The following is a 19046-nucleotide window of genomic DNA, read 5'->3' on the forward strand; positions in this document are numbered from 1 at the left end:
AATTAGAACAACGATTGTAGTGTGTGCATATAGGTGTAACCCTCTCATAATGCCTGAAATATACTGTGAAAAAGTTTTTGAGTAATCTTATATACGTAATACATCATTTGGAGAATTGTCAAATAAATTATTCTTAGCTTACACCCGAGCGTATGAACATGTCAAATAATTGATCATCAATAGTTCAATACTTAGAATAATCAACATCACAAAATAAAATTAAAAAAAAAAATAAGATAGATGTTCATAAGAAGAGTTCTAATTAACAATTGGAAATCTTGGTTAATTTCCAAATATTTGGGTTGCCAACACGTTAGTTTGGTCCCTTGATATATAATAATATACAAAGAAAATTAGAGTTGTTTAAATTATCCAGGTATACATGGATCCTTGGATCATGCAACTCCATAACAAAATGAAGACTTGTTAACGTCCAAATTTTTTTTTTTTTTTTTTTTTTTTTAAAAAAAAAAAGGTATAAATTCCAACAAATCACGTGGCAATTGCATGTGAGAGCCTTGAACAAGCTTTATATCCTGACCTCACCAACGCCTTATACACGGAGAGCTGTATTTTCCAATAACTTAACCCCAAGATTTAGATATTTCGTTTTTATTTGTTCAATTTCATGTCGGCCCAGTTGCTTTTCATACCAAAATGCGCTTTCTTTTCCATTCATTTATGTCATGGGATATTCTCATTCTTGAGTGAAGATAAAAGTAATTTGTCAAATAAGTTTCCTGAGATTTGAATCCTAGATCAAGATCAAGAAGAAGAATTTGATCGGAAGTGTAACGATAACATTACTTCACCACCTCAATCTCAATTAAAGTAATGAACTTAATAACTTGTATTCGACCATATATATTTTAATCTTGGATATTTTATTTCCTTTTATATGGCTCATACTCCGTGATTCCATATAATATAGTTATCCTCTCTTTAATAATTAATGTTACAATTTTATATTCTAGAATAACATTACATGCAATATTACTTATTAGGCAAAGAGAACACATCCTAAATAAATTCAATAAAGTCTAATAAGTTCAGTTAAGATAAGTTCAGTTAAGATAAGTTCATGTCCAATAAGCTGAAAAGAACACGCCCAAAATATTTCATCTGATTTTGTACTTATAATTTTTCTCTTAAGAGCAACTCTAATGGTTGTAGTTAGGGATTTGCTTGCATTTTCAATAATTCCCTAGCTACTAGCTTGACCATTGGAGCTAGAAAAGTTAATCAGCTTGACTAAGCTGCCAAGCTAATTTGCTTGGGAATTAAACTTGCCAAAATAAAATGTTCATTACACCAATTAAGCTCTTTCTATGTATTTTCTATCCGACGACTACAATTAAGCTAATAGCTAGTCATTGGAGCAAAAAGTAGCTAAAATGATAATTAGCTTAAAAGCTTATGTGGCATGACAAGCTAATTGTCAAATTAGTTTGTCATTGAAGTTGCTCTAAGTATACTAGTACATTTGAATCCCTTATATATTGCAATTATAAAATATTGTTAAAAAATGATGATGTATATAAGAAATAAACATTTAACATCAATTAATTAAAATTATAGAGCCTATTTACTTTAAAAAAAAAAAAAAAAAAAAAAAAAAAAAAATTTGGTGTTATATTGTCATAATTTAGAAGTTTTGATTGTAATATAAAAACAGAAGTCATTACGTTGAAATACTTATATTATGATGTAATTTCTCACGTTATGAAAGGAAAAATTAAGTTTTACTTGGTACTTTTTGTTCAATTACGGACTTGTAAAGTTCTAAAGTGATGCAAACTTTCTTTTCTAAATATTTATATTTTCCTGAAATATCACAATCTCTACCTCTTACCCAATAACAATAAAGATCAATCATGTTCGAGGGTGTATTTTTTTTTTTTTTGTCTGAATGTTCGAGGGTGTATAATCTAACAAACCCAACCAGAACCCGAACCAAGAAATTTTTTACACATTCCTATATCTCCTCCCTCCTGGGCCTCCTCAAAAATCTCTACCAATAGAAACAACAAATAGAATGTTGAATTGCCAAAACTCCTTAATTTTCAAATCCCCAATCACAAAAATCCTCACCTTCCCCTACACCCCAATTCTCTCTCCTCAAACCTACTCCCCATTTCCAACCATGTCTTCCTCCTCTCCTTACAAACCCATCACAACCTCCTCCTCCTCCTCCTCACCACCACCTTCGACCACCCCTCTCTCCGCCAACCTCGACTTTATCTCCCGCGCCAAACACCGCCTCTACGGCACCTTCTCCTCCCGCCGTCCATGGCGTCAATTCTTCGACCACCACTCTCTCTCCTTCCCCCACCACTTCTCCGACGCCTTCTCTCGCCTCAAAACCAACTTCTCTTACTTCCGTATGAACTTCGCCATGATCGTTCTCCTCATCCTCTTCGTCTCTCTCCTCTGGCACCCCATCTCCCTCATCGTCTTCCTCGTTATGATGGTTGCTTGGCTTTTCCTCTACTTTCTCAGAGATGAACCGCTTGTTCTGTTCGGTCGGTCCATTGATGATCGGATTATTCTGGCGGTTCTGTCGGTTTTGACCGTCGGGTTTTTGTTGTTGACGGGTGCTACTGGGAATATATTGATTGCTTTGGGTGTTGGTGTTGGGGTGGTTGTAATTTACTCGGTTTTTCGACGGTCTGATGATTTGTTCTTGGATGAAGAACAAGCTGCTGCTGGCGGTTTGCTTGCCGGTCGGACCGGTATTTGATCATCCTTGACCTTTAGTCAACGCTATGTTGTCTTGACATTTTCCTTGTCTTATTATTGGATTCCTCGTAATTTGATTTTATTTTTTGTAAATTTATTTTGGTTGGCATATTCACAATTTTATGATGTGTTGATGGTAGCGTACTAGTGTGTAATTGGAATTGTATTTGGTGAATGGAATTGTTCAATAAGGTCACATTTTTGCATTTAGTCGTGTTCATTCTCCATTAGCCCAATTTTATTTTAGTTATTAAAAATTCAGGCGGTTATTATTAGTTGGACGACCTTTCTTCTTTAACAAAAGTTTATTTTTACACATGAAAAAGTTACCATGCACGTAAGAAATGAAGGTAAGACGGTTTAAAGTTACTAGATAACTAGATTAACCCCGTGCAATGCACGATTTTAAAATAAGAATTAAACTACTCCGTATAAACTTTTAACTCGTACTAAAAGAAATAACTTCCTCATTTTTCCTAACTAATTTCTAATTAAATATAAATGTAAAATTCCCGAAAGTGCTAACTAAATAGCATAATATGTGAAGAAAATTCAAAATTTATAATTTAAATATTCAAATGGAATATATTTTCAAACCTATGTTAAATAGGGAAGCTTAAAAAGAAAAAAAAAAATGACATCATCCTTATATTTTGGAGGGAAACAATTAAATAAAAAAGTGACACGTAGGCAATGATGACATCAGCGATCGTTATTTTAATATATATATATATATATATATATATGTTTTAATTTGCCAATTTTTTTTTTTTTTTTTTTTGGGAAATGTCACTTTTCCGTACAAATTCTTCTACTTATATTGCAAATGCAGGCGTTGTTTTGTGAAATTTAAAAAGGATGGGAGCTTGAAATTGAATTTTTTGAATAATTGGTGCCCCACAAATACAACTCTCTAGAAAAGGAAAAAAAAAAAAAAAAAAAAAAAAAAAAACAGTTAAAAGATAGAAAATTAAGATGTTTTCATGTTAGCGGTGGTGATGGCATGATTGATTAAGACATGGTGCTTGCAATCAATTCGCAATGAATTACGGAGCTATACATTTTATACGAGTAGCTTTTCATTGATTGGAAAATGCTGGCAGTTAGCATATGCTAAGTTGCTAACAAAGTGGGTCAACAATTATAGTATTGTCACTAAGGGCCTGTTAACTGAGAGTGAGGGATAACTCAAGTTGTTAGAGCTTTTCTCTCGGTTTCAGGAGATTATAAGATCGATTCTCACCCTGCCTTTATGGCTCTCTAAACACCAAAAAAAAAAACTAATGGTCCACTCGAGAGGATTCTCTTTCTGTTGGATTGAGTCTAAATGTACCTCAAGAATGCCAAACCAAAACTGTTACAGCACAAAGGAAATGGGTTTCTTGCCCATTATTAGAGTCACCAATTCAAAGCTCATAACCCCCACCCCCCTCCCCTCCCCTCCCCTTCCCAAATAAAAATAAAATAACGAATGTCTACTTTGCATGCTCTTAAACACACTAGTATTTGATCGCAGATGATCAATCTATTCTTCTACCGAGTATATGACAAAAACTTTAATAAGACGTCCAAATACACTGTGGTTTAACCAATTATTGCGCCGGTGAAACTAGATAATAGTGTATATAAATCGATCCTACCCTTCAACTATCAATGCTTTTAGTTGAATTGATCATCTAATACTAAATAATTCAAAACTTAACTAAAATGGTGAGTTTAAAAGGTGAACCTCCATAATAATATTAATACAAAACACGAATTTAAAAAACAGCTACATTAAACATATGTATAGAAGGTTTTTTTTAGGGCAGACCGACGGAGTGAGCATAGTGTAATACACAAACTATACTTGGTATTACTAGTTTATTATCAAGTAGGCCCGCGAAATTGGGCAAGTTAACACAGAGGTCAAAGGCAGTAAGAAGTAAGAACCCAGCAAATCCCAAAGACTAACCAGAAAGAAGAGAAATGGTGCAACCACCGTACGAGCCATACTACCTCCACCAAAACCGCCACCAACCACCGGAGTACTACTTCCACCACAACATCACCGAAACTATAAATCCTAATTTCAACCATTCTCATGATTTCATCTCTAATTCCAGCACCACTCCAATTATCCCAATTCACATTCCCAAATCACAGCGTCATATCAATACCCTCTTCGTCTCCGGCCTCCCTGACGATGTCATGCCCCGAGAAATTCACAACCTTTTCCGCCGTCGTCCTGGCTTCGATTCTTCCCAGCTCAAGTTCACTGGCCGCGGCAATCAAGTTTGCCCCAACCCCTTTTTTTCTATAATTTTCTGGGTTAATTACAGTGAGCTGAATTGGGTTGTTATTTGTATTGAATTATGTTGTTTCATTTAACAAGATCATTTTTTTTATATGTTTCTGTATGCAGGTAGTTGCATTTGTGACATTTTATAACCATCAATCAGCTGTGCTGGCATTACAAGCCTTAGATGTAAGTATGTTTAATGATCTTTATTGTGAGTCCACGAATAGAGTTAATGTTCTAGTTTATTTAGAGCAACCATTCAAAGTTTAGTGTTACATTGATGGGTGTAAATACAAGTGGAAGATATGATAGACATTGAAGCAATTTGAGGTGTTTGCACTTGAAGGATTAGGTGAGTGAGTGCTATGAATTAATCGTGGATTTGTGGTATTTATCAAAACCATCAACAATTTTAACAATTATTGGCTCTTGCAAAACTCCAGTACCTAATATTGCATATAGGATTTAGTAATGCTTAATCCTTAACCTTTTTGGAACAATACTTTGTAATGTTTCCAATGTTAGGGTATCAAGTTTGATCCACAAGCTGGATCAGTTCTGCATATTGAATTGGCTAGATCAAACTCAAGGCGAAAACATAAACCAGGTGCATGCTTTAAGCCCAACAGACACTTTCATGTTATTTGTTATTCTCTATCTCAGTGTAGCTTTACTTCATTTTTTCTTACTTCATGATTATACTTTTCTATTTTAGGTAGTGGACCTTATGTTGTGATCGACAAAAGGAAAAAATCTGCAGATGATGCTGAAGATACATCAAGTGATGATGGTACTCTATTCTTTAATGCAGTTATGCAACTGACAATTTGAGTGTTGATAGGCAATCATGTTCATTATTGCAGCTACCCATTTCAGCGTTGTCTCCCTTTTTGCTTTTCATTCTATTGTTTTTACCTCTGCTTAAGGTTTCAACTGACTGTGACCAGGAATATTGATATGTATTTAACCATTGTTCTTCATGCAGGTGATAATGAGTCTGATCAGAGTGAAGACCCTGATTCTTACAACAATAATATGCAGTCCACTGTGAAAAGGTTTGTAACTTGGAACATGATAGTTTCTTAAAAGAGATATGAGCTACATTTCAAGAATTCCCCTGTTTGCTTTTCTTCATACATCATACCCACTGGTTACCGGTTCTGTGTGTGTGTGTGTGGGGGGGGGGGGGGGGGGGGGGGGGGGGGGGAGGGAGGGGGGTGTGTGAGTGTGTGTGGGTGAGTGTGAGACTCTGTGTGTGGGTGTGGGTGGGGTGGGTGGGTGAGTGTGAGACTCTGTGTGTGTGTGTGTGTGTGTGTGTGTGAGAGAGAGAGAGAGAGAGAGAGACTCTGTGTGCAATTGTGCATGTATATGTTGTTTATCTCGTTATTGAGTGAACTTCTAACACCGTGGATGATGTTGTACAGTGAGGAGAATGTGAAACTTGGTGGCACTGTGGCTGCAACAAATGTTGGTGATTGATTCCTTAATCTATTTGTTTGTTACTCCTGTCTTTAAATTATAGGCTACACAATTTTATGTTGAGCTCTCTCAAAATAATAGGTCCTTAAATTGGTTGATAAGTTAAACCCTCAACTTGTCCATATTATCATCAGTGATATAACAGAATACACTGAAGAGTTATAACATGTGTTATGGTGAAGTCAAAAATTGCAAGGGAAGGAACAAGTTTTCAATTCTACGACATCATACCAAATATGACCTCGTATTTAGACATGGAGGGAGTAGTTTTTACTATAAAGTTGGAAAGTTTCTTTGAAGGCTGAAGTTTAAAAAGACTATATGCTTTGTATATATTATAATGTTTGTGTTTTAACTGAATATATTCATGGGAGTAAGCTGCATGAGAGCCTAGACCTTGGTCTGGCTTACATAGTTATATGAACCCTGTGTCAGTGAAACTGGGGATATGAATGTATGTATGTCACCTGATCCTTATGAGTCTAATAACCAACTATGAGTTTATTTGTCAATAGCATATTTTAAGGTGCCTTGTTCTTTCCACCTTAGCTTTGTATGGAGTATGTTTTAGAATTGATAAATTTAGATGAGGGTTAGTAATATGGATGGTGTCAAAGGTGATTAGAACGAAGCCTAGTTCTATTGTTCTGATCCTACTGCTTTGGTCTGATGTGTTTAAATTACTGTTCCTTTTTGTTCCACAACCTCGTGGTGCATTTGAGTCTACTTTTGTTTTAGATTTATCATTTATTCTTGAACCATGTCTGCAGGAGCAGACAGAAAAGGCCTTTCAAGGTGATCTAAGGCCATGCTCCACCTTGTTTATTGCTAATTTAGGGCCTAACTGCACTGAGGAAGAACTTAGACAAGCACTTTCTCAGTATGTGAGCCTCGATTTTCTTGAGCCTAGTTCTTTTTGTATCCTTCATGTCACTCGTCAGTGTATGTCTTAACTGTTTTTGCTTTCCTTACAATATGTTTAGATATTCTGGATTCAATGGGCTGAAGCTGCGTGCTAGAGGTGGCATGCCAGTTGCATTTGCGGATTATGAGGTATTACAAGCATATTTATATCTATGCAGCCAATGTTATACTTTGTATTAGTTATTCAGAGCCAATAGCATTACTAAACATTTAAAACATCTGGCAAAGATGAATAATTCTCTTATTCAGTCAGATTGGATTATGCTCGTTTGTAACTATTACAAGATTGTTTCAGCGGCCTTTCAAAATCTGTAATTTTTGGATTTCATTTTGTTAGTCATTTTCTTATTCTTTCTTTCTCCCATTCTGCTGTACATTTTTTTACTGGTGTGGTTGTATACTTGTATTAATGAAATTTACTAACCACAAGGTATGTTAAATGTCATGCTTATGTCTTGCTCTATTCAGGAAGTAGAACAAGCTACTCATGCAATGCAAGCACTTCAGGACAGCACGTTGCCGTCTTCAGACAGGGGTGGCATGCACATTGAGTATTCTTCTATCTTTAACCTCATATCCATTATTCTGCTTTAGTCATCTGATGATTATGCAAGCTAATTGCATTTTCAACTCTTTTTTTCAATGTTTTTCTCCAGATATGCTAGGTCTAAAATGAGAAAGCCGTAGGTAAAGAAATATCCGGATATTCATGCGATTGTTGTTTGGGTATAGTGCTTCTCAAGTGCATTATTGTAAGCAATGGCAGATGCTGCATCTGTAGTTGTCCCTTTTCTCTTTGTATACTAGTTTTAGTAAATTAACAAGTCGCACACAGTAAAAGCTTGTAAACTCTGAAGATCATTTCTGACATGCAGACTACAAAAGCTTACCATAGCTTTTAGTAAGATTTTCAAGGCTTTTCAGTGCTGTGTGCTCAGCTTACAATTGTGCCCCAGTTTGTTTTTGGTACTGTATACTTAAGCAAATGAAAGAAATATGGAGTTGAGTTATGCCATCTGTTTAGCATAATATTGCTTATAATTTTTTCTTTGAAGCTTGTTATTTCCATTGTAAAAAAACCTCCTCGGTTCGGAATTAAGGGGGCATTTGGTTAAACTATTGGAAACGGAGTGGAAAGGAAACAGATAAGAGGGAGAAAAAGAATCATTAAATCTTACCTTTTCATTTGTTTGGTTTAACTATGGAAAGGAATAACTTACACCTAAATTCCTTTCTTTTTGTTTTAGGAGGGTAAGGATAATTGTTACCTTAATCTTTTAACCCAACACTTGGTAACTATAATAGTTCACATATATACTACGGGACTTCATGAGTTCATGTTTAGCAGAAAACAAAACATTAGCTTCCCCTTTCTTAAACAATACACTGTATATTAAATAAGCCAAAAATCGTAAGAAGTAGTCCCAATTTCTTAAAGTTGCACTACCAATTAAAATCTGCTAACACAACATTAGGAACTAAAAAAATGATTGGGAAAATTTGGTGGTGGGGATAGGATTTTCGTGGCTTTGGTAGTCCAAAGCACGAACAAAATTTGTAACTAAACCGCTTTTGCTATTATTTAACTAATAATGTATTAATTCTTCAAGAAAACAAAAGATTTTCATAAGTGGCACTTTCATTTGTAATCACTTGCTTGGTACTGTATATGACAGTACGATTACACAAAATGCATACTTGTATATTAACAACTACTCCCTAAGATGGATTACAATACCCTTAACCTCACCTAGTCACCTCCATATATACAAGAACAAATATATTGATCAATAACCCCAAAAAGAAAACCCTACACCAAAACTCCTGCAAAAGCAATTTTCACTTCTTAATGGTCTGTTGAATTCCTAAGCCTTTCCCTTTCCCACAAGGCTGTTCTTAGTGATTCAAGAGATAAGCTACCCGTGTATACTTCCGTTTCCTCGTTGCGTAATGGACCACTATATGATTCGCACTCCAAATGCCGCATTCTTCCACTGCGATTCCCTACATCATGTCTAGGTGTGGACAGAGCACTGGAATCCATGAACATGTCACCCTCTAGTACGCGCAGGACCTAATATTCCACACACAAAATATAAACAAAGTCTTGATTAATCAATGTTTTCTTGTTCCCATACACTTAACTATCAGCAAATTCTGAACTTCAACACTCATCATTAGAGTTCTCAATATACGCACTAAAACAGTTAGGGGAAAAAGAGTTGTTATTTTTTTACCTGTGACATTCGAGGCCTGGAATGAGGGTCCCGCCGAATGCACAAGGAAGCAGCATGCATCAGGCAAAGAACCTCTGGTTCTAAATACCGATTACCAAGACGAGGGTCAATTAAATCCTCAATAGCACTCTCTTCTAAGAGAGGTCGTGCCTGTTTAAGATATAAGACACAAAAATGTAAGAGAACTTGACTTGATCATGTAAAAGGTCTAGCAGCCACAGGACTAATAGAACAAAGCAACGATGACAACAAATACCCATTCAGTAAGACACTGCTGGCCTTTAGATCGAGTGAGATCAACAGCCTTTCTTCCTGTAAGAAGCTCTACGAGTACAACACCAAAGGAATAGACATCAGCCTTTTCTGTGATTTGCCCACTTTGTGCATATTCTGGAGCTAAATACCTGCAGTAGATAAGAAATGGTTTTTTTTTTATTAGATAAACATTAACCTACATGTATAAAAAGACTAATAAATCAAAGAAATGGTACATCAAGACGTACCCAAATGTGCCTATTACTCTTGTTTCGACTCCAGTGTCTCCATCAGGTTGCCATCTTGCCAGGCCAAAATCCCCCACCTGACCAGGAAATTAAAAACCCGCAACATCAGAATACTAAAGTAGTATACAAGTACAAAAGTTTTAAAACAAGGATTGAATCAAGCCTTGGAAGAAGGATGATATTTCATTTTACAATCTCTGTCATTCAACTAACAGTCACAAGGTTGCAATGCTACTATGCATTGATTAGACTCCTCGGAACGATCAGGAAATAGAATATCAACATTACGTAAATCTTGTTAAAATTACCGGAGTACGGATCACAAAAATGAAGTACACTCTCTCTTTACCTTGTAATCTCAATTAAGACACGATTTTCACATCAAAATACATCCAATGCCTCTAAAGAAGCTCCTGTCTTCAGCAGGGCTGTCAGATCTCAGATGTACATAACCGGCCCATAATTAATAAAAGAGGTTGTCCCTAGTTCACCCTTGATTCCATACACATTTATTGGTTGATGTATTATTAATTAGAGACAGTTTAATGAATTAATTTAATACAAACTGATATAGGCTAAAAGTCAAAACAAAAAACTAATTTTTGAATTCATTGGAAATGACAAGTGATTCTTGGTTAATATTAAATGCAAACTGCAAAAGTTGTAATGAAATTTGACACAACAGTAAGCACTTGAGAGGTGACTTCTTTTCCCTCCCCTCAACACCCCCAACTTTATGTTCTTTTTAGAATCTAGGACTCTAGGTAACATGAGAATCACAAAAGTAGAAGATCACCACATCTAGCCTCGGTCTATCCACTGCCCAATAAAGTAAATAACATGAAGAAATTTATCAACCATAACTCTCTTAAGCTTCCATTTAACATCCGAACCCATCTATAGTAACAAACAATCCCTCAACTTGGTGTGGTGGTTGTGCCTATTTCTATAACATACAGTGAGGAAAAGAGAATTCTTATAAAGTTTGAACCGAAACACACTAAAGAATAACAATGATTTATGTTTATAATTACATACCAATGGTTCGTAATCATGAGTGAGTAGAATGTTGTTTGGACGCATGTCACGATGAACAATGCAGCCTACTCTGCACTCTTCATGTAGATAGCGCAGTCCTCGAGCAGCTCCAACAGCTATCTTCTGTCGAGCAAACCATTCCAAAGGGGGCTGACTCCATCCTGAAATCACATGATAAGGTGTTGACATATGACAGTACAGATGTACAATGCTAGAGCCATAGATAAGAAAGAAATGAACCATTTTGTACCATATAAATGTGCATCCAGGGATCCATTGCATATGTATTCATAAACCAGTAACCTCCTCTTGTCTTCAATACAATAGCCTATAAGCATAACCACATTCCGATGCTGAGCACAACTCAAAACTTCCACTTCTGAACAAAACTCAACATCACCCTGTGAACTCGCCAATTTATGTTGCTTCACAGCAATAGCCTGACCATCAGGTAGTATCCCTCTGTGGACCGATCCATAACCTCCCTCGGCCAAGAAATTTGACTGTGAAAACCCGCTTGTAGCAAGCTCAAGCTCAGCAAAGCTGAACCACCTTGGAGGCTTCCCAAAAACCGGTGCCTTATGTTGGCATATTGAACATAGCGGAGGAGGTCCAAGAGGAGCACTTCTTGATAAAGAAATAGCTTCTCTCATATTACCACTATAGTCTAGATCATGCTTATATCTTCGAGATCCAATACCAGAATCCCTATCAATTTCAGAATACTTCTGTGAAGACTTCATAGAAGACCTCTTTTCAGGCTTCTGAGATGACCGTAAATGTGAAATTATATACTCGCCCATCCAAGGCCTAACTCCCGAACTTGTTGAGCAAGGAGAAAAGGCTTCATCCTCTGAATCTGAGTCTGATAAAAGATTTCTACTTTCTTTTATAAGGACCATATCACTCTTCTTCAACTTTTCACTCATTATGGATGGAGCAAAAGGCGATGTCCCAAGATCAGAGCTCGACACAGATGACGTTCCTGCTTCAGTCGCAGTAAATAACTCAGGACTACTGCTTGGTGTCACAACAGGCCCTCTAACCTCATCAAGCTGGTCACCAGATGGACCAGATAAAAGAAGCTCCGTTGATGGTGATCCGACCAAATTTAGTCTAAGGACTTTTGCCTGAGATCGTTTCATGACCACTATGTTGCAGTGGAGCTCATCCATACACCGTTTTCCTTCTTGCTTGAGGTGTCTGCAAATGGCAAAAACAAGATTAGTATTCCAACATTTCACACATTACTGCAGGAGAAGAAATGGGTTGAACATTACTTGTCCAACACAACCCAATTCGCCTGAACCTTCTTCGCTTCTGCAGCTACAGCTCCCGGAGGAGAGGCAGACACAATCTTTATCTTCACATTTTTCTGCAGATTTAAAAAATAACACACTAAACTTAGCTCAACTAACACACATACATTCTAACAAGCAATACCAGAAAGTGATTAGCTAACCTTATTAGGATCATAGACATCATGTAGCTGAAGAATCATCTGTGAACAAGAATCTGTCAACTCAATTTTTTGCTCCGAACTCGTACCGGCAAACAACTTCTTTTGACCACTAGCACAATCTCCAGCAAATCTTGGGAAAACCCATAATTTCCTACCTACAAATATGCATCAAAATCTATTCATCTAATTGCAGTATTATTGTAATCCCAACATCATTCCGAAATCAAACTCCTTATCAGCATTCCATAACAATTCAATGAAATGCCCAATTTCCCACCCATTAATCACTCCTAAATCCCACCTTATATATTTTTCATACACAATAACAGCAAAACAACAAATCATAGTCTTATTACAAAACAGATGATGGGTCGGCTACACGAACAAAGAATTTATCACATAAACCTCAAAAAAAATCCTCAAAAAATTTCAAATTCAACCAAAAAAAAAAAGAAGCATAACTTGAAATTCATAAAGAAAAAACCCAAAAATCAAAATGAACCGAGTTTTCGGAAATCATACCTGAACTAGGAGGAGGAACAACGACAATGAGAGTAACACAATCACCAGGTTGAACAACATGACTCAAAGCCCAAACAAGAGCTGCCTTTGGAATTTCCTTTGAAGCTTTTACAGCTACCAATACTTTCTCAACACCTTCAGATGATGATGAACTCTTTTCATTCTTCTCTCTTTTCTGCTGTTGCCCACTCATTTTCTCTCTCCTCAAAAAAAAACCCCCACAAAAACCCAATTCCCTTTTCTTCCTTCTTCACTACAATTATCACAATTATGAATCAAACAACCCGTTAATAATTATGCCTAAAAATCCAAATGGGTACCCACAAATTTTGATTTCCTTCAAAACCCTCCAATTTAGTACACTATTTTGTAACAGTGACTAAATTTAGCCCACAAAATGTTCAACTAATATTTATCTCCAAATATAGTAAGGAAATAAATAAATTTCTCAACAATTTTGTGTAAAATTGCAGAAAATAATTATAATGTACTCCGTAATGTTGGTTTCACAAGAACAGAAGCTTCAATGAAGGAAAACACAGAGCATCATGAAAGTCTGTAATAACATTGAAAAAGGCACATTGTTATGTTTATATCAATACTTGCATAGAAAATGACATAAGCTTAGAGCCCAACGCCTATTTTTGTTTTCTCTCTCCTAAATTTATGTTATAAGATAAAACGCTCTATATTAATTTCGAGTCGTGTTTGTTTTTAGAAGGAAAGTGATGCGACTAATTCGGGACGAGATGAATATAGCATTAAATCAAATCATTGAAATGACTAAACACTTTTAAAAAATGCCTCTGTTCACTTAACCCAGATGAATGTACTCCAACTATTTTATGAATTCCCTCAACCAACCAATCACTCAGTCAACTCTCTCCTTGTATCATCATATCTGTCAGAAAATGCCAAAATATGAATATAATAAAATTAATTGGAAATAGTATTAAGAAAAATTAAATAAATACTCCGTACTTTGTAAATAAAACAAAAAACAGAGGAAAAATACTAACTCAGGGGAGTAAAATTTGACAGTTGAGAAAAAGGGAAGAGAATAAAAAGCGGGAAGGGAGAAGATGAAAAAGGGTATTAAAAAAATAAAGGGAAAAGAAGATAAGGGGCTTTAATTAGGAAATTTGAAATTCAAAAAAATGGTTTTTTTTTTTTTTTGGGATGAGAATATCTGGAAAAAAAAAACTGATGGAATTGATGGGAAGAAAACAGGACAAAAAAGGGAAGGAAATCGAAGAATGGGAAAGCTACAAAGAAGCAGTAATTTAAGGAGAGAGAAAAATAGGAAATTAGAAGAAAACAAAGAAATGGAAATGATTAAGTTTAGGGATTACAAGTTGCAGAAGAAGAAGAAGCAGCTGCAGTAAAAGATGAAACAATGGAAGTTGGAGAAAGAAAAACGGTAAAAAAAAAAAAAAAAAAAAAAAAAGAGAGGAGTGGTGGTGTAGTCGAGGAGACAATGAACATAGGGTTAAGATTGTGTTGCTATTTGTGTTGGTGTTTGTCTCATCATTTTCAAATAGGACAACTCCACCTCTTCGTTTCTTTGTTTATTAGCCTAATTGTAATAGAGGTATTATTTGTGGAGTACGGAGTAATTTGATGGGAAAAGTAGTGTAAGGTCCTGTTTTCATCAAATTATTCAGCTTCTAATTTCCTTCTCTCATAACATATTCATTTCAGTTTAGTTCAATTCATTTCAGTTAATAAGAACAAGCCCTAAATGTGATTATTGACACGAACTTGACACTTTTGATGGTTAGCTATTTATATTATGAAGTGAGTTTAATACTTGAAGTTTATGTAAATAAACGTGTTTTGGTATGTACTCCATCACTATCTAAGGAATATTATTAACATAAGGTGCAAAAAAATGTGAATGTGGCAATAAAATGAGGATTACCAAAATCGTGTGAACTATGAAATACCCATAAAACATTAAAACTCATGTGATTTTTTTTTTTTAATGCAAATGAGGGGCTAGGTCTCGATAAACAAACGGTCAAACAATAAAGAAAACTACAGGAACAAAACGTGGCAAAGCTACACCTACCACATCATTCCGTGAATAAGGTGTGAAGAAACTTCTACTACCTACGAGTAATATGCCAATGATATACTGGGTATTATAGCGACTCATTTCAAAAATTAATTCATCCAATATTGCAAATCAAAGTGGCTTAAAATAGGGAGGAATATGAGAAGTCCTCATTCTCAAAAAGCCTAAATGAAATTTGATCTCTATTAAACTTTTAGGGCTAATTCTTATCAAGAAACAAAAAAATGAAAATTTAACATTTTTTTTTTTGGGATAAATTAAGGGACAAAAAGTCACACTAGTACTAGTGTAACTGTGTAATAGGCGAAGTAGCACTGTAACTAGCATAGGATGTTAGAAATGAGTGAGTTGCAATTCAAATGAGAAGAGACGCCGCCATAAATAAAGCATGAAATGCAACGCCTCTCTTCATAAAATATTCATCCCTCATACAACCCTTTTTACTTTAATACCCTCTCACATCATTTCCCTATGTAATCAAACACTTCATAATTCTCCACCTTTTCTTTGAAATTATGAAGACACATATCTTTGATTTCAACTCATAGTCTGGGAGCTTAAACCCCTACTAATTCTATTTTAGACAAAAGTTTAATTTTCAACTTTTTCAAAAGTCATTTACTTCTACAATAATCAATTTTGTCCCTCCATACTACAGAGTACTGTGTTTTAATACTCCCTCCGTCCCCAAAATTTCGACTCTTTTGGGTTGATTTCGTGGTTATTAAGAAACTTAAATAAAAAGAAATAAAAACATATTGGAAAGATAAATTTACATGAGGTTTGTAAAAAAAGTAGAGAGATAAAGTATTAAAAATACATGAAAAAACAAAATTTTACGGAGTATTTGGAAAAGCTAATTTTGCACTAATATTGTTGTAAATTGGTGCGAAAGCTAATGTTAATGCAAATGGATTGATCATTTTGTACTAAGGTTACAAGGTCATCTCAGTCATTTTCTCCTTAAAATATCACAGCTGTTATGCCAGCATATGAGTAGCTCAGATATTTTGTTCTACCTAGTTCTATCATGCTCTTGCAAGAAAACTTCCTAGGAGCCGTTATTTATGTCTTTATGTTTGATGTCCTGTCATTGTGTATATAATCCTTGTACTGGTTCTATTCTGGTAATGAGAAATGACTGATTATTCCCTCTGCTAACATTCTTTCACTTTGTCTGTTATCCCCTTACATCATCCTTGCATTTTACTTTTCATGGTATCAGAGCCAGGTTAAGTTGTGTTGTGATCTGGGCCAATATTATGGACAACTCACATGTGAGGGAGAGTGTTGAGTCCATGAGAAAACCCACATGTGAGTGGTGTGTTATCCCACATTGGTTGAGTTTATAAGTGAGAGTTTGTATTAGGATGTGTATCCCACATTGAAGAAATAAGAAAGTTGTGTTTACTTTATAAGGCTAAGGGGCTACTCCCCTCATTGCCATATGGTTTTGAGGTGGAACCTCCTTAATCGTATAAAGTGGACAGTTGTGACGGGTGTTGCCCAAACCCGTTTATCATGGTATCAGAGCCAGGTTGCAACATCGGGATTGATTTTTTTGCAGAAAGGGACGTTTTCCTCATTTGTTTTTGTTTCACAAGACTTAATATTTCAACTGCTCATCTGTTTCTCCCTTCTTTTTTCTTCTCTGATAATCATTCTCTCTTCTATTCTCTTCTTCTTCCCTTTGTTTCATCTCTTCCATTCTCCTTAAAATGGCAACTAACACAATTAGTGTTTTGTACCTGCATCCAAATGATGGATCCTATTCTATCAGTGTTGATAAGCTGACTGGAGCAAGTGATTACAGATCATGGAAGAGATCCATGGAAATAGCCCTCACAGCAAAAAAAGAAGATAGGATTCATCCAAGGAACGGTACTCAGATCTGCATATGCTGATGATATTGTCAAGACAGAACAATGGGACACCTGCAATTCCATGGTAATTTCTTGGATTCATAGTTGTTTGTCTGATACTATCAAAAAATTTGTGTTGTATGTTAGTACTGCTAGAGAAACTTGGATTCAATTGGAAAAATGTTTCTCTATGTCAAATGGTTCCAGAAAATACAAGTCAAACAAAGATTTGCATAACTTAAAACAGAATGGAAATACTATCAATGTCTATTATACTAGTATGACCAGCTTGTGGGAGGAAATTGATTATATGAATGTCTTGCCTGTAGTATCTGAATCTTCTCCTGAAATTAGAGCCTTGTTGAATGCTAAATCTAAATATCAGGAAGAAAATAGGTTGTTTCAGTTTTTGGATGGTCTGGATGACCATTTTGGTCCTATGAGGTATCAGTTGTTTATGCAGACACCTCTGCCCACTGTTGAGTCTGCTTGCTCCATGTCACAGCAGGAAGAAAGTCAGAGTGAAGTTTTCCTGACCAAATCTGATCCAGATATTTCTGCTATGTATAGCAGAAATAATGGAAACAACAACAACAACAATAATGGGCAAAATGGCAACTTCAGTGGCCAACAGAACAGGATAAATGTGTGTAGTGCTTGAGGTGTTAGAGGTCATAATCCAGACAAATGCTGGACTGCTGTGGGATACCCAAGCTGGCATCACAAATATAAATCTGGGCCTGTGAAGCCTGTTGCTAGGTCTCAGGGACAGAAATGGAGTAATAAACCAACTCCTAGGCTGGCTGCAGTAGCTCAAACTTCTCAAGTGACTAAGCACAACAATGCTGGGAATGTCACTGTCACTCAACAGCAATTTGAACAGTTGCTGAGACACATTCCTGTGAATATGAAAGGGAGTAAAACTGATGAAGAACTTGATGCTAGTTTTTCAGACATGGTGTCATGTCACACTGCTGTGTCCAGTGCAAATGAATGGATCATTGACTCAGGGGCATCTGATCACATGACTTCCTGTCTAAATCTCATAACCAACCCTGAAAAGTGTCCAGGACATCTCAAAATAAATTTGTCCACTAGAGCTGCAGTTAGTGTAACATACACTGGATTAGTTGAATTGCTAAACTCTCTCTATTTACAAAATGTCCTAGTTGTACCCAAATTTAAGTACAATTTGTTGTCTGTGAACAAACTCATGAAGGACTCTCAATGTGAAGTTACTTTCAGCAAAACACACTGTGTGATCAAAGATAATGTCACAAAAAAGATCAAGGGAGTTGGGAAGGCAAGAAACGGTTTGTATTACTTGGTGAGTGGAGAAGACACTGTAGAAAAAGGTGCAAATAGTAATCAAGGGTTACCTCAAGTCTGCATGACAGCAAATTCAGAACCTAAACAAGTTCCATTTGTTGTTTGGCATCATAGGTTGGGCCATGCCTCTTTGGGTAAGCTCAATCATATAGAATGTGTGAATAAAACCATCACTTTATAACAGCCAGGTGTGTGTGACATGCCCTATGGCAAAATTTACCAAACTTCCATATGAACTGAGCTCTTCTCACGCTTCAAGGCCATTAGAGCTTATACATATGGATATATGGGGCCCATATAAGGTTTGCACCAGAGGGAAAATCAGATATTTCCTAACAATTGTAGATGATTACTCAAGGACAACATGGATCTATTTGCTGCATCAAAAATCAGAGTCCTTGACTAAACTGAAGATTTTTCAGAATTATGCTCAGACACACTTCAATTCAACATAAAATTCTTGAGATCAAACAATGCTCTAGAATTTGAAAATTAGCATTGTCAACAGTTTTTCAATGAACTTGGCATTGTTCATCAGACTTCTTGTGTGGACAGACCACGACAAAATGCCAGGGTTGAAAGGAAGCACAGAC

The 19046-nt window shown here is 35.9% G+C and overlaps 3 protein-coding genes across 7 annotated transcripts; 2 read left to right on the top strand and 1 right to left on the bottom strand.

Annotated features, from left to right (window-relative positions):
• The first annotated feature begins 1933 nt into the window (after positions 1–1933).
• On the top strand, positions 1934–2935 carry LOC145571450 (PRA1 family protein F3-like). Its single transcript, XM_081630484.1, has one exon. It carries the CDS (start codon positions 2036–2038, stop codon positions 2738–2740), a length of 705 nt encoding a protein of 234 aa, XP_081486610.1. The 5' UTR covers positions 1934–2035; the 3' UTR covers positions 2741–2935.
• A 1680-nt stretch (positions 2936–4615) lies between these two features.
• Positions 4616–8466, top strand: LOC145571451 (uncharacterized). Of its 3 annotated transcripts, none has more exons than XR_014096577.1 (10): positions 4616–5013; positions 5144–5206; positions 5546–5627; positions 5736–5810; positions 6006–6075; positions 6445–6487; positions 7270–7383; positions 7483–7552; positions 7892–7974; positions 8080–8135. XR_014096577.1 is itself a non-coding variant. In XM_081630485.1 (10 exons), exons 1-10 carry the CDS (start codon positions 4708–4710, stop codon positions 8108–8110), a joined length of 933 nt encoding a protein of 310 aa, XP_081486611.1. In that variant the 5' UTR covers positions 4620–4707; the 3' UTR covers positions 8111–8466. The 3 variants fall into 3 exon arrangements, 2 of the variants coding, with proteins under 2 accessions (XP_081486611.1, XP_081486612.1); XM_081630485.1 differs by having other exon boundaries at positions 4620–5013; positions 7270–7379; positions 8080–8466; XM_081630486.1 differs by having other exon boundaries at positions 4620–5013; positions 7276–7379; positions 8080–8466.
• A 578-nt stretch (positions 8467–9044) lies between these two features.
• Positions 9045–14596, bottom strand: LOC145571452 (inactive protein kinase SELMODRAFT_444075-like). 3 transcript variants are annotated; one of them, XM_081630487.1, is made up of 10 exons: positions 14205–14596; positions 13186–14086; positions 12664–12818; positions 12482–12576; positions 11452–12404; positions 11202–11362; positions 10164–10240; positions 9917–10064; positions 9661–9810; positions 9045–9497 (listed from the first exon to the last, which is right to left on the bottom strand). In XM_081630487.1, the coding sequence occupies exons 2-10, from the start codon at positions 13376–13378 to the stop codon at positions 9270–9272; spliced, it is 2160 nt and encodes a 719-aa protein (XP_081486613.1). In that variant the 5' UTR covers positions 13379–14086; positions 14205–14596; the 3' UTR covers positions 9045–9269. The 3 variants fall into 3 exon arrangements, with proteins under 3 accessions (XP_081486613.1, XP_081486615.1, XP_081486614.1); XM_081630489.1 differs by having other exon boundaries at positions 13186–14596; XM_081630488.1 differs by lacking the exon at positions 14205–14596 and having other exon boundaries at positions 12664–12838; positions 13186–13324.
• Positions 14597–19046: the final 4450 nt, after the last annotated feature.

This window comes from Chenopodium album, chromosome 12, assembly GCF_948465745.1.
Source record: "Chenopodium album chromosome 12, dcCheAlbu1.1, whole genome shotgun sequence".
NCBI lineage: Eukaryota > Viridiplantae > Streptophyta > Magnoliopsida > Caryophyllales > Amaranthaceae > Chenopodium > Chenopodium album.

What these genes read in the sequence shown, in the direction of transcription:
- LOC145571451 (XM_081630485.1), top strand. Translation starts at nt 4,708, where the DNA reads ATGGTGCAACCACCGTACGAGCCATACTACCTCCACCAAAACCGCCAC. An exon ending in GCACTGTGGCTGCAACAAAT is followed by an intron (nt 6,488 to 7,269) that starts GTTGGTGATTGA and finishes CCATGTCTGCAG; the next exon opens with GAGCAGACAGAAAAGGCCTT. An exon ending in TTGCATTTGCGGATTATGAG is followed by an intron (nt 7,553 to 7,891) that starts GTATTACAAGCA and finishes TGCTCTATTCAG; the next exon opens with GAAGTAGAACAAGCTACTCA.
- LOC145571452 (XM_081630487.1), bottom strand. Translation starts at nt 13,378, where the DNA reads ATGAGTGGGCAACAGCAGAAAAGAGAGAAGAATGAAAAGAGTTCATCA. An exon ending in TGTTCCTCCTCCTAGTTCAG is followed by an intron (nt 12,819 to 13,185) that starts GTATGATTTCCG and finishes GCATATTTGTAG; the next exon opens with GTAGGAAATTATGGGTTTTC. An exon ending in AGAGTAATAGGCACATTTGG is followed by an intron (nt 10,065 to 10,163) that starts GTACGTCTTGAT and finishes TATCTACTGCAG; the next exon opens with GTATTTAGCTCCAGAATATG.
- LOC145571450 (XM_081630484.1), top strand. Translation starts at nt 2,036, where the DNA reads ATGTTGAATTGCCAAAACTCCTTAATTTTCAAATCCCCAATCACAAAA.